The sequence below is a fragment of the Phalacrocorax aristotelis genome, chromosome 7 (genome assembly GCF_949628215.1).
Source record: "Phalacrocorax aristotelis chromosome 7, bGulAri2.1, whole genome shotgun sequence".
In the NCBI taxonomy this organism is placed as follows: Eukaryota; Metazoa; Chordata; class Aves; order Suliformes; family Phalacrocoracidae; genus Phalacrocorax; species Phalacrocorax aristotelis.
In genome coordinates this window covers 27,880,322-27,892,715 of record NC_134282.1, presented here as the reverse complement: position 1 = coordinate 27,892,715, position 12,394 = coordinate 27,880,322, and the positions used below count along the sequence as shown (strand labels likewise).

The 12,394-nt window shown below is 56.7% G+C and overlaps 2 protein-coding genes across 7 annotated transcripts; one reads left to right on the top strand and one right to left on the bottom strand.

Moving 5' to 3' along the window:
- Positions 1 to 136: 136 nt before the first annotated feature.
- Positions 137 to 5,964, bottom strand: SCLY (selenocysteine lyase). 6 transcript variants are annotated; one of them, XR_012661566.1, is made up of 14 exons: positions 5,863 to 5,948; positions 5,256 to 5,338; positions 5,072 to 5,184; positions 4,871 to 4,971; positions 4,573 to 4,729; positions 4,113 to 4,240; positions 3,838 to 4,002; positions 3,393 to 3,499; positions 3,033 to 3,069; positions 2,579 to 2,662; positions 2,313 to 2,467; positions 2,066 to 2,141; positions 1,197 to 1,396; positions 137 to 398 (listed from the first exon to the last, which is right to left on the bottom strand). XR_012661566.1 is itself a non-coding variant. In XM_075099477.1 (14 exons), exons 2-13 carry the CDS (start codon positions 5,303 to 5,305, stop codon positions 1,237 to 1,239), a joined length of 1,281 nt encoding a protein of 426 aa, XP_074955578.1. In that variant the 5' UTR covers positions 5,306 to 5,338; positions 5,863 to 5,964; the 3' UTR covers positions 137 to 398; positions 1,197 to 1,236. The 6 variants fall into 6 exon arrangements, 4 of the variants coding, with proteins under 4 accessions (XP_074955578.1, XP_074955579.1, XP_074955577.1 ...); XM_075099477.1 differs by having other exon boundaries at positions 2,313 to 2,415; positions 5,863 to 5,964; XR_012661567.1 differs by lacking the exon at positions 2,066 to 2,141 and having other exon boundaries at positions 2,313 to 2,415.
- LOC142059999 (uncharacterized) lies at positions 5,954 to 10,503 on the top strand. Its single transcript, XM_075099481.1, has 2 exons — positions 5,954 to 6,094; positions 6,905 to 10,503. The coding sequence occupies exon 2, from the start codon at positions 6,938 to 6,940 to the stop codon at positions 7,784 to 7,786; it is 849 nt and encodes a 282-aa protein (XP_074955582.1). The 5' UTR covers positions 5,954 to 6,094; positions 6,905 to 6,937; the 3' UTR covers positions 7,787 to 10,503.
- The last annotated feature ends 1,891 nt before the right edge of the window (positions 10,504 to 12,394 follow it).

The window sequence follows — 12,394 nt, the reverse complement described above, 5'->3', positions numbered from 1 at the left end:
TCTGTGCCAGCCGGGACCAGCAGGCACCTCCCCGCTCCAGCGGACTGTACTCTGTTATGGGACACAAACATTTTCTGAGGGAAAAGACATTGCTCAGATGACCCCAACCAGTCCCACTTCCCCCATGGAAAGAACATTTTACTTGGGAAAAAGCCACAGCAGCAGCAATCGCTTTTATTCTACGCATATCCAAGGAGACCACGTTCCCTGACATCAGTCAGCCCAGCTGGCAACGTTCCTAATCCGTGTGACACTTGTGTCCTGTGTCAGCAATGAGAGCGATGGCCCAGGCCACGCAGGGAAGACACATCTCCTCAGTTGCTGGAATGGTTACAGCTGCCCCAACTACACAGTTTCCTTTAAGGACCACATGGAGTCGGCAACAGGAGCTCTGCCCACTGTAGGAAGGACAGAAGGAAGGGAAGCAGGTGACAAAACACGGTGCTGGGAGAGCCGTGCCCAATGCCTTCCCAGCCAGAAAACCCTTCGGTAGCTTAGGGCCCTGGCGGGGGCAGGGCAGTTCCCAGCCCAGAATCTTGCTGTGCTTATATTGACTCCTCGTTTCCCTCTGGGGCAGATGGTCTTTCCTCTGAGTGATAACAGTGGGAAAGCTTCCATATGGAAAGCAACCAGGGCAAAAGGGTCCATCTCCTATAGCCTGTTATTCCCTGGAGGGAGTCAAGCTTTGAGACTCTGTCATGCCAGCGCGCATGCAGGCAGCCAGCTGGCTACATGCTGGCAAGCGAGGAGCGCCCGACAACGAGACTGCCTGAATGCCTGCACCTGCAGTGGGGACGAGAGGGTCCTGAGTGAGCTTTTGATGAGCTGCCCCAGCCCCAGAGCAGTGAAACCCCCTCCACAGCACAGCCCCCTGCTGCCTCCAGCACCTGCGCTAGCTTCTCTGCTTGAGCCGCACATGCAGCAGAGCCACGCCAGTCCTGCCATGAGCCCTGTGAGCACAAGCTGATTTACGGCTAAACAGACATAAGAGCAAAATTGCTGCCAAAACGGGTGATCCCACTTCCTCCTCCTGGCACCGCCAGCCACCGCTTCCCCAGTGTCTAAGCCATGATCACAAACTGCAGGCTGGGTCAGTTCAACTTAGGGATCAGGCGCAAAAGTAATCCTGCCAAAACCCGAGCCCAAACTGACATAGGCAGCCAGCACCCAGGGGCCAAGCAGGGCAAAATCCTCACCTGAGAACCTGCGTGATGGCTGGGGAACAATTCCTGGGGTCTACAGGGCTTGGTCCTGCTCCAGCTGCGCCACAGCCTGCACAAGGTCCTGCACAACCAGGTCCACGTCTGCCCGGGTGGTGTCTCGCCCCACGCTCAGCCGCAAGGCATTCTGTGCCACATTGTAAGGGATCCCACAGCTGAGCAGAATCGAGGAGGGCCTGAACACAGACACAGGGGTAAGCAGGTTTAACTCGAAGGCCAAGGAAGCACATGCATCACCAGAAAGCTTCACTGAACCGTAAGAGGGAACACATCTGCAGATGCACTCCAGGAAAACCTGTCTCCTGCACAGCACCCTGCTCGCTTTCCAAAAGCACCTGCTCCCACTGGGCTTGTTGCCCTATGGCAGATCTGGCTCTTCCCCTCCAAGGGAAAACCCCTCCCATGTCCCCATGCATTGGCAGCTCTGCTGTGTCTGCAGGGCATTGCTCTAGACCAGGCCAAAAGCACCTGCTGTTCCCACTCGCCTCCAAAGGCGCCCGCTGGAAACCCGAACTGGGCTTCAGCAGGTGAGCCAAGCACACAACGGACGTACGGCAGACTCTCTTCTGGCAGTGCCAGGTGTTGATGAGCAGTTCCAAGCTCAACTGGATCACCAAAGCCAGAAGGGACAAAGTCCTTCCAAGCAGCAATCAAGCATTCCAGCTGCGTCTCCTGCAATAACCCCCTTCAAAGCCCTTTAACCCCTCTGGAAAGCTCTGCACCCTATTAGCTCCAGGTGACGCTGCCCGCAGCCGCCCGTTGTCCCTTTCCCTGTCCTATTTCCCTACCTCCCAGCTGCCCTCCTCTGGGAAGATGATCTGGGCCTGGCAAAGCTGGATGCTTACCGATCCACTTTCTCAGAGTGGCAGGCAGCCCCAACGCTGGCGAGAAGTATCTTGCAGCAAGACAGTACCCTTTGCCCTGCAGCACACACAGGCAGAGGTGTCCCAGCGCCCAGTCTCTCTCCAAGGGCCACTGCCTGCCTCATCTCCCTGCCCAAGCCATGGCTGGTCTCTAGCTGCAGGGTGCTGTGTGGGACAGGCACTTGGCTCCGTGGGCACCATCAAGGGGCACTGGTGGAGTAAGAGCTACCTTGAAAGCCTGGGCCCAGGATGGAGAAGTTGGAGGTGTTGCAGAGTCGCTTGGAGCCTGTAAATTGGCTGTTGAGGTGGATCCTCTCCTTCCCAAAGGAGGCCTGGAGAAATCAGAGGGCTGTGAACCGCTCTGGGATGGCAAGCAGCTCTGTCCTGACAAGGAGATGGCAAGGCAGGGGACATAACCACCCTGCCTCCAGGCCCCACACTCTGCAGGCTGAGATCCCAGGAGAGAAGAGACAAACAGGAACCAGGTCTGCTCACCTCCAGCCTAGCCTCCAGGTAATCCCGAACATCCCGCATATGAGCCTCGTAGGCCTCCCAGTTCTTGCTCACTAACTCTGCAGCCTGAGGAGAGAAAGCCCGACAGGCTCTGTCAGTGACCCCCCCTGCACCTCCCTCTGTGCACGGCCCCCTGGCACATGAGTCCAGCCTGGGAACAGCCTCTGTGACTGCCAGGTCCCCTGCGTCCCCAGCAGCCTCTTGGTGTCATGAGCCACCTGAGCTGTGTGACTGCCCACCGCCAGGGCTGCAAAGCTGCAGCAAGTGCTCTGAAGCTCCTCCTTTGGCACCAGAAAGCCCCAACTCCTTTCCCAGTATTTCACCTGCCCTCCTGCACTCCAAGTTTGTCAATTCTAATGGCCGGTGAGCACAGGCGGCTGCCTCCATCAGGCAGCACCCCGAGGGAACTGCTCACCTGTGACCATCACCAACTCACCTGGCCGAGGCCCGCGATCATTGGGGTGTTCTCCGTGCTGGAAGGGAAGAGGGAGCAATGAGTTATTTCTCCGGACCAGAAACCCAACCTTGGGGCACAGACATTCCCTGCATGGGACGCCTCGCTGCTCCAAGGGGCTCCTGGATGCTTCTCTGAGGTGTTTGGGAAGGGGGCAGTTCCACCCCCTGTTCCTCCTGTGGCCAAGCCTGTGCACCAGGCTCCCACAGTTCCCATGGGTGGATCTGTTTCCTTGCGCTGGGAGGTGACACAGCTGTCAGCCCAGCTCACACTAAGCAGCCACGCGTGGTTTGGCCACCAGCCCGAGGTCCAGCTCTCCAGGCCACCACCCAGCCACCTTACCCTGGCCGGAAACTCCTCTCCTGTCCTCCTCCGAAGAACATGGGATGCAGTGGGGTGGTGGTGCCAGGGCCACGCACATACAGTGCACCGATCCGTGGGCCGTAGAACTGCGAAGAGAAACAGCTGCGATGACCCTGGGAAATGACTGCCAGACACCCCTTTCCTGTACTCCTGCCCGAATCTGAGCCCTCCAGTGCTGACTCCTGCCTGTCTCATGTCTGCAAGCTGCTGCAGAGCTGTCCCCTGCCCCTGACTACCTGTCCTCCCTTCCAAGAGGATCCCCTGACTTGCCACAGCCTTGTCACCCAGCTGAAGACCTTGTCTTCAGAGCGTCATCCAGCAGGAAAACTGTCAAGCTGTGAGGGGCACCCAAAGTCTCCCCCGCACCCCGACAGAGATGTCTGAGAGGGTGAACAGCAGCTGGGCCACGTGAGCAGGGCCGTACCTTGTGTCCCACAATGGTGAGGTAGTCCACCCTGAGCTCCCGCACATCCACGCGCCCCTTGCCAACCATCTGTGCTGCATCGGTGTGCACCAGGATCCTGGGCAGCCCCTCCACCGCTCTTCGCTGATTGAGGGCACGGACGCACTGGCTCACCTCTGCGACAGGCTGGCAGGAGGGAAGAGGGTCTGCATCCCAGGGATCATTTGCTCCCCCTTTATCAAACACCCTTTGTGAGAATGTCCCCACCCCATCCCACTCGCTGCCCATGGACTCACCATGATGACTCCAGTCTCATTATTGGCCAACATGATGGAAACCAGGCAGGTGGTCGGCCGGATGGCAGCGAGGATGTCGTCCACCTCAGCCCGCCCGCTTCGTGGGGACACGGCCACAAAGGTGGCTTCTGCAAGCCAAGACAAGCCCTGAGGTTTGCTGAGAGGCCCCACAGTGCCCAGGGCTGCCCATGCCCCACCGAGTGGGTAGTGCAGGCAGGAGGTGTGCAGGCAGAGAGCACAGCGGCTCTTGGGGCCAACCGTGGATGCCAACAGGGCACTGCAGCCAGCTTGAGGGGATGGAGTAGTCCATGCCCTTTGAGGGGAGAAAGAGGACCATCACCGAGCAAGTGGGTCCCTGCCCTTCTCTGCAAAAATGCCAGCAGAGAAAAGACCCCCTGACAAACACCAGTGTGCGACGAAACATCCCCAGCCTGTCCCCAGCAGTCCCTGTGATGGTCACCTGCCAGGCTTTCCTTCACCAGCTGCTCCAGTGGCAGGCGGATGGAGTCATGCTCCACACTTGATGTCACGATGTGCGGCATCCCCCAACTGTCCCCTGGCCTGCCATGGCTTTCATGGAAGTGCCGGCGGGCAGTGTGGATCACCATGTTGTTTGCCTGAAGAGTGAAGGCAGAAGGGAAAATGAAGCCCTGGAGGGAGCACAGCACCCTTCATCCTTGCCCTCCTCATCACCGTTTGCTTGGCAGGAGGCGGTGGGAAGGGGCACCGGGGATGGGGGGCCGCTGCCCCGCACAGACCTCCGTGCCCCCTGAGGTGAAGACGATGTCCTCCAGCCGGCCTCCCACCATCCTTGCCAGGCTCTCCCGAGCACTCCCAATAAGCTCCTTCGCCTTTCTGCCTGCGGGACAAGACCCAGCAGCTCTGCCACGGGCTCCCCTGGCCACAGGGCCAGGTACAGCTACGGCAGGGAGCTGAGATGGCAGCCCCCTGGTCCCTACCTGTGGGGTGGGAGCTGCTGGGGTTGCCCCAGGCCTGGCACATAGCGTCCCGCACAGCCTGGGCCACCTCAGGTGCCAGGGGGGTGGTGGCATTGTGGTCCAGGTACACCCTCCTGCAGGGGCAGGCAGCAGGTCAGGGGGCGCTGGGGGGCGGGGAGGGGGCAGGTGATGGGGCGGGCCTCACCGCTCTGATGCGTCGCGCTGTACCTCCACCAGCTCCATCCCGGTGCCCATCACTGCTGTCGCCGTCGCTGTGCCACTGCCACCCTGGCACCGCAGGGCACAGACGTATGGGCACCCACAGCAGGGACTGGGTGGCTGCGCTGCCTGCCCCACTGCCACCAATCAGCTCCCTCCTGTCTGCCCCACTGCCACGGCTCCACCAATCGGCTCCCTCCTGCCTGCCCCACTGCCACCAATCGGCTCCCTCCCTCCTGCCTGCCCCACGGCCCTCGTGTCCACCGTAAAGCTCCCTCCCTCTTTCCCCCCAGCACGACACTAACCAATCAGCTCCCTCTCCTCTGCCCCACAATATCACTCGCCAATTAGCTCCCTCCTTCCTCCTTTCCCCGCCACCATGACAGACGCCCGCCCGCCAATCCGCTCCCCGCCGCCTGGGCAGTGGCCAATCAGCTCCCGCCACTCCCCCCCCCCCGCCCCCCCGCGGCCCACACCACGGCCGCCCATTGGCCGAGGGACCCCTGCGAGGGGATCTCCCCCCAGCCAGGGGGCGCCGGAGGGGCGGGGCCTGCCGGGTCCCACCGTGTCCCAGCGCACCGCCGCGCGCTCACCCTCGAGCCTCGCCGGGCCAATCCCGCAGCCCCGCTACCCCGCCCGCGCCGGCCGGAAGAGGCAGGACTCGAGGCAGGCGCGCAACTTCCGGCGCGCAGCAGCGGGGGTGGCACTTCCGGGAGGGAGCGAGCCGCGCCGGCGCTGCCCCTCTCCAAGATGGCGGCGGCAACCTCGTCCCGTTCCCCTCGCTCCCTCCTGCGCAGGCTCCGCGGAGCCCCCTCCAAGATGGCGGTGAGCCCCGGGGAGGGGAGGGGAGGGGCCGGGCCGGGCCGGGGGCAGGGCGCGCCAGGCGCCGTCGACCCCCGCCCGGGGCTCCGTGGCCCGCGGGAGGCCTCAGGCGGGCGGGGCGGGGCGGGCGGTGCCCGGGGCCTTCCCGGCTCCGCGCCGTGACTCAGCGCCGCGAGGGGCGCCGGCCCCGCTCCTCCCCGGGACCCCTCGGCGGGGCGGACGGGGGGCCGTGCCGGGGGTCCCGGCTCCCTGCCCCGCCGGGAGAGCGGCAGCAGCCCGCGGGCGGGCCGGGGCCAGGCCCGGGCGGGGCGGCGGTGGCTGGGGGAGCCCCGGGCGGGGCCTGGGCGCTGCGGGCGGGGCCTCAGCCCGGGCCGGGGGGCGCCGGGAAGGCGAGCCCCGGGCGGCGAGGCGGGAGGGGCCGGCGGGGCAGCCACCGGCCAGCCTCGGTCGGCCCCGGCCCGGCGCAGCCGCGGTCACGTCGTGCCCGCCTGCCCCTGAGCCGGAGGTCCTGCGCGGCCTCGATCCACTGTCATCTGAAGTCCGAAACCCAATTGAAAACTAATTAACGTAAACAAACGCGCCGTATTAGGCTTTAAGAAGCACACGGCGGAGCGATACGGCCCGACCTGCGGGTGTTTGAGTGGGCTGGGCTAACGCAGCGGCCGCCCAACGGCAGCAGAGCGCACCGCGAAATCCCGGACGTTATTGGTCTGAGCACGTTTTCTCATCTGTTTGGTTTTGCTGTAGGGGTTAAAAAAAAAAAAAAGCTTAATTTGACATACTCTTCTTTCCTTCCCCCCCTCAATATTTCAGATTATGTCATAACTACAAGAGAAACAAGCAGTGATGGAATCACTGGATACCGAGGTGAGAGCACGGAAGACTCTGGGGACTGTTGAATATGTAGAGTCTTCAGGCTTCACCCAGGGAATACTGCCAACCAAGAAGGATGTGGTTCAGAACATGCTGTATTTACTGCAGCCCAAAAGAGCTGGCCAGGCCCAGCGATCCAAAGAGGATGCCGCCCAGTTGCTTGCTGAGCACTTGCAAGAGCACTGGTTGGTTTGCAATTTGCACACCATCGCGACGCAAAACATAAAGAAACTTATCCTCAAAATGTACGAGGAGTTTACCAGATTGTATCAGACCAGAAAGCAGAGACAGAACCAGGCTTTTACCGAGCGAGCAGACAAGTTCAACGAGAGTTCGGAGAAGCTCTTTGACGTATTTTGTACAGACGCGCAGACAAGGAATAAACTGGAGGAGTACAGCGGGATAAAGATGACTAGCATTGAGTGGAAATTTCTAGAAGATCAAAGAAGTGAAAGAAAAATGTACTATGAAGATTTCACAGACAAGCAAGAACTGAAGATGATGGAAAGAAGGCAAAAGATACAATGTCTGGAGCACTTCAGAAAACTCGCCAAGGAGGAGAAGGAAGGAAACAAAGTGAAGGAAATGAAATATAAAATTGACGAGCAATCAGACGAAGGTACGAGCGTGGATGAATCCTACCCCACGGAGGAGGAGAACGGTGGGGCTCCAGCCTTTTCGCTGCGGGGCAGAAGGAAGCGCCGGTGCACCACGAGTCCTGCGAGCACCGCCATGCCCCTGGAGTGCCAGCATATACGGATGAGCATCAGGAGAGTTAGGCCCGGGTTCTACGAGACTGTGGAGAAGGTCAAAAACTGCTAGTGCACGCCATGGTCGACAGGTGGAGCTGCTGGAGTATGAGGCGGCAATGCACACGTTAGGCAAGTTTGAAACCCCATTATCGATTGGAAGTGATTGTTGCAGATATCCCCCAAGCCAGAGCTCAGGAACATCCTGCCTCCGGGGAAGAGCACTGGGACGACGCAACAGAGGCAAGGACTAAATTGTGAATTTGGAAGGATAAGTAGTTGGCGGCTAGCAATGCAAAGGCTCAAACGTTGCTGACGATCTAAGGTTACGTAACATATAAGCCTCTTCTTCCAAGGTCCTGCCTACATCTGTGGGTTTTTGGAAGTCTCTCAGAATTTCTGAGCCAGTGGTGGCCTAACAGTATGAAACAGGACTTGGGTTTGCTGCAGGGAAATAACTAGGACTTGTTGCTAATATAAAACTTGCCTGCTGGAAAGTGCTATCTCCTCCTGCTGGTTTCAGTGGGAGTGAAAGGTGCTCGGCCCCTTTCGGCAGAATGTGGCATTTCTGCAAGGAAGGAGGCTGGGTTTCAGCTTGTGTCACCCAGTCCTGGAGCGGTGCCCTGTGGCTTTGTGAAGGGATTGCCCTCTTGCTCGAGGAGGGGGAAAGAGATATCAGGAGACATTTGAGTGCTTCGGCTGTAAAACCATGGTTGATTCTGAATGTTTTATTCCAGATCCTATTTTAACAGTGTTTCTTTGATCAGGATAAAACATCCCATAATCAGATGAGTTTTAACATGAAGTCCCTAATCTAGGATCGGGGGTGTGAATCCTAAATGAAGTGGTAATGTTTTATCTTCCAGGATAGGGTAGGATAGGGGGAAGGACACAAATTGAGTTATTTAGTTTTAAGATGGGAAAAGCTTTATAAACTGTTATGCTGCTTTCTTAGGCGATAGGGAAGAAAAAGCCTGCCCAGGCGTGGGTGGCCGTGGTACTTACAGCAAAAAGCACCTGACTCTGGGCTTGCTTTTCCTCCCCCAGAGGCCCCTGTGCAGGCCAGCAGGGTGGAAATGGTAGTTTTCGCCCCGGGGTCTGTTAGAACAAAGCGTAACCCTCTTGCCCATGTACATCCTGAGCAGTGACGTGTCCATGACGTTAGGTACCCACAGCATGGGGGTATCTGCCGTCTGTAGTTAGAATCGCTTCACTGGTTTTTAAACAGGAGAGACTTGAACTTTCAGTGAAACACAGTGCTGGAGGCCTCTCTGGTGAGATTCCCAAACCTCGCCAGACTACGCTGAAAATTAAAAACCCCGAGTCTCTTTGTCCACAGAAGTTCTCTGGTAGAAAGAGCACAAACTTGCCTGGTTTTCAAATTTACCTATCAGTGTGAATGTTGGTTCCCCACTCCAGTATCTCAGCTTTTCCCCATTTCTTTCCTCTCCGTCCTGCACATCATTTTACTGACATTAACTTGTGCTGTTTCATTCTTTGGCTTTTGCTCCCTTTAACAATAAATGCATGTACGAATAATTTTGACAGTTCCTTTACTTTTAACGAATCAGTTCTTGGACTGCTTTGAAGTCCTATGCCAAAGGAGGAATGAAACGCAAATTAGCTGCTGGCCCAAGTGGGACGTGGCAGAGCGAGCGCAGGAGGTGGCGGCAGCCCCGGCGGTGCCGCTGGAGCCAGCTCCGGTGTACCTCCACTCCGTCCCTGTGCCTGCAGATGGATCTGCCCAGCTCTGAGCCATGCGTCACCTTCCTAGCGACCCAGTAATGGCTGGGATCCTTATTCCATGTGCCTGAGAAGTTCTTCATGGTAAGTTGCTCCAAAATATTTAGTGAACTCGGTGTATTCTGCATCACTTGTAGTGTCGTTACAGGTTTAATAGCACGTATCCACCTTCTGCCATGCCCTTCGGCCTCCGCTGCTTGAGAGTTCGCGGCCCTTTCTCTCCTCTCTCTGACGTGCTTCACTGACTTCCCTGTGCAAATTATGTCACGTTTAAACTATTTGCCTTCCAGCCCTGAGGTGCTGGACTCGAGCCTCTCATGGGGCTTTTACACCAGCAGCTCTGTTTCAGCAGGGAATATAGCCAAGCTTGGACCTCGCCAAAGTAAAATTTTTAAAAAATAACTGCTGTAAAATCCCCCTTTGTATTGCAAGTATCACTGATGGTATAAATGCTCGTGTGTCATGCAAATCCACCAGGGTCGACTCGAATATGGAACACAGCTGTACAGTGCTTTACAATTTTAGGGATTCAGGGAATTTAAGGTTGTCGAATCTGACTTCCTGTATACCACAGGGAATTACATTTCACTTAGAAGCCCCACACTCAGCCTACCAGTTTCAGTTTAACTGACGTGTCTTACAGGAAGTTGAGCTGAAGATGTCGGAAGTCTGCTGTCTTCCTCACTTATATGCTTGGTGGTTTGTCACCTTTGCTGTTTTAAAAAAAGAAAAAAAAAAAAGTCCAGCCGTTTTCTTGGCTGTGACTCTTTTCATGACACCTTGTACAGGCTGAGCAGTGTTTATCACATTTAAATCATATTTGGTTTTTTAACTGGGTTTGACTGTGGATAGAGCCGAAGCCTGGCTCTGTTTCTGCTGCAACAGGGGGAGAATTTCTAAATGATGTATTCTGATTTAATCTTCTTTGGGACCATGGTGCCTTTTTAATCAGGACAGTAGATCTTGTCCCAGGATTCTGTACTTTTGTACGTTAATGGTTGTTGACTTCCCTTTTGTGGTGTGTCCCAAATAAATTAATATAACATACCTCCAGGCTTTTGTTTCTTCTTTCTAAAGGGGGAGGAAAGAGGAAACTGAAGCCAAAGTAAACGTCACCTCCAGTTCTCTCTCCCGGGCTCTTGCGGGGGCAGCTGTGAAGCGTGCCAGCGGTTCCACTCCCATTGGACTGTGTGGGGCAGCAGTAGGGAGGCTGCTAGAAGTGGGAGTCCAGGATCGGGGTCTCACCTGCAGCCCTGTTTTTTCTTTTTCTTTACCAAAAATGCTGGAGCCTATAGCAGCCAAAGGTAAGGTGAGAGGGAGGGATGAAACTTCTGTACATGGTGGCAGCATTTGGCTTGGGCTCTTGGTGTGCTTTGGGCCTGGGGAGAGCCATATTGGGGAAAAGGGGTGATTGCCCTGCCCTCTTAGGGTTACCCTGCAGGTGGGTTCCCCACTTCTGGCTGCTCTCCTGACTGTGATGGAGGCACATGATGTGTGAGGTGAGAACAGGGCAGGTCGTGTCCTGAGACACACGTGGGGTGGTGGTTCACCACAGGACCTCGTTGTGGAAGGGAAACGGGAAAGAAAGAGATGCTGGAAAGGGTGCGTTTGCTTCAACAGCTTTTCACAGGAGAAGGGAATTGAGGTGCATGCCGGGAGCTACAAATGCTTTTGATGGATGCTGAGTTGGTGATTTCACTGGGTGTTCATGGAAAACATATTTAGCCTTCACGGTCAGGTTTGAGCTCAAATTGAGCTTGCCTACCGTGAACCTTTTGCTCTGATGTCTGTAAGGGGAGCAATGGAAAAGAGCATCCTGAAACCCGAGCACAGCCAGGCTCCTCTGTGCCCCAGCCTTGGGCCCTTGGGGCTGGGCAGGGCTCCTGCCATCCCCAGGGAGGGTCTCACACATCGCTGCAAGTGAAAGCTGGTTTTCCACAGCCCTCACAAGTACCTTACAGCTGCCAAGGTCTGCTCTGAGCCAGGTCACGCACGAATACCAGTCTGATCTCCTAGGATGTACGTGCCTTTTCACACGGCACCTGGCAGCTGCTGCTCTGCCCCCCATGCAGTGTCTTAGAAAAGGGAAGGGACACAAAAAAAACAACCAAAAATGCAAATTGTCACACTACTGAGTGGGCTGGATGTAAAAAAAACAATCTTTCTGTGATTCAGAGCACAGAAACAGTCACAAAGTTGGAATTCAAAACAAGTCCAAGCCCAGCACTGTGGGCAAGTGGCTCACGGCTGCGTCGAGCAGCACTTGCCTGCAAAGGAGCTCCTGTGACTGTGGGTGGGTGGGCACAGGGAGGGGACAGCTGCGAGCTGCCCCTGTGGCGAGTGCTGGAGCCTTGTCCTGGAGGTGCCGGACAGCTTAACGCAGGGTGACGGTGACAAATTGTGGATTTCCCCAGGTGGGACACTGGGGAAATCTCTTTCCCTGGGAAGGGTGGAGCAGATCTGTGAAACCGTGTCATGAGCCTGGTTGTGCTCAGCACCCATAGCTGGGCTGCGGGGGATATCCAGGAGGAGGGATGAACCTCCTATTTCACCTGACACCCATGTTTTGTCCCCTGGGCAGGTGCATCAAGGAGATGGTGGTGAAGCCAGCCCCACCACAGCAGCACTGGACACTGAAACCCCAGCATGGGGCACAGCACCCCGGCACATCATCTGCCAATCCCCCATCCCACGGCTCCCAGTGCCTCCACAGGAAAAGTCACATCAAATCCTGAAAGGAGCTTCAGGGTGAATGTTTCCGTGGGTAAACACATTAATTTATTAATCAGAATTGCATGAGGGTATTTCTTGCTCTTGTGGCAGGTGTTGTCTTTTTATTCTTCCTGAGTTTCTGGACAGCAGCCACTTCCTCCTGGCATGGCTTTTGAGCCAGCGGATACTGCTTCAGTCTTTTATGATTTACTGGTAACTGTCTCTA

Bases quoted from the DNA above. Each gene is read 5' to 3' on its own strand.
- SCLY (XM_075099476.1), bottom strand. From the start codon at position 5,305: ATGGGCACCGGGATGGAGCTGGTGGAGGTACAGCGCGACGCATCAGAG. The intron at 4,972-5,071 runs GTAGGGACCAGG...CTTGTCCCGCAG, and splicing joins CAGCAGCTCCCACCCCACAG to GCAGAAAGGCGAAGGAGCTT. The intron at 1,397-2,578 runs GTGAGCAGACCT...GTCTGTGTTCAG, and splicing joins ACCTGGAGGCTAGGCTGGAG to GCCCTCCTCGATTCTGCTCA.
- LOC142059999 (XM_075099481.1), top strand. From the start codon at position 6,938: ATGGAATCACTGGATACCGAGGTGAGAGCACGGAAGACTCTGGGGACT.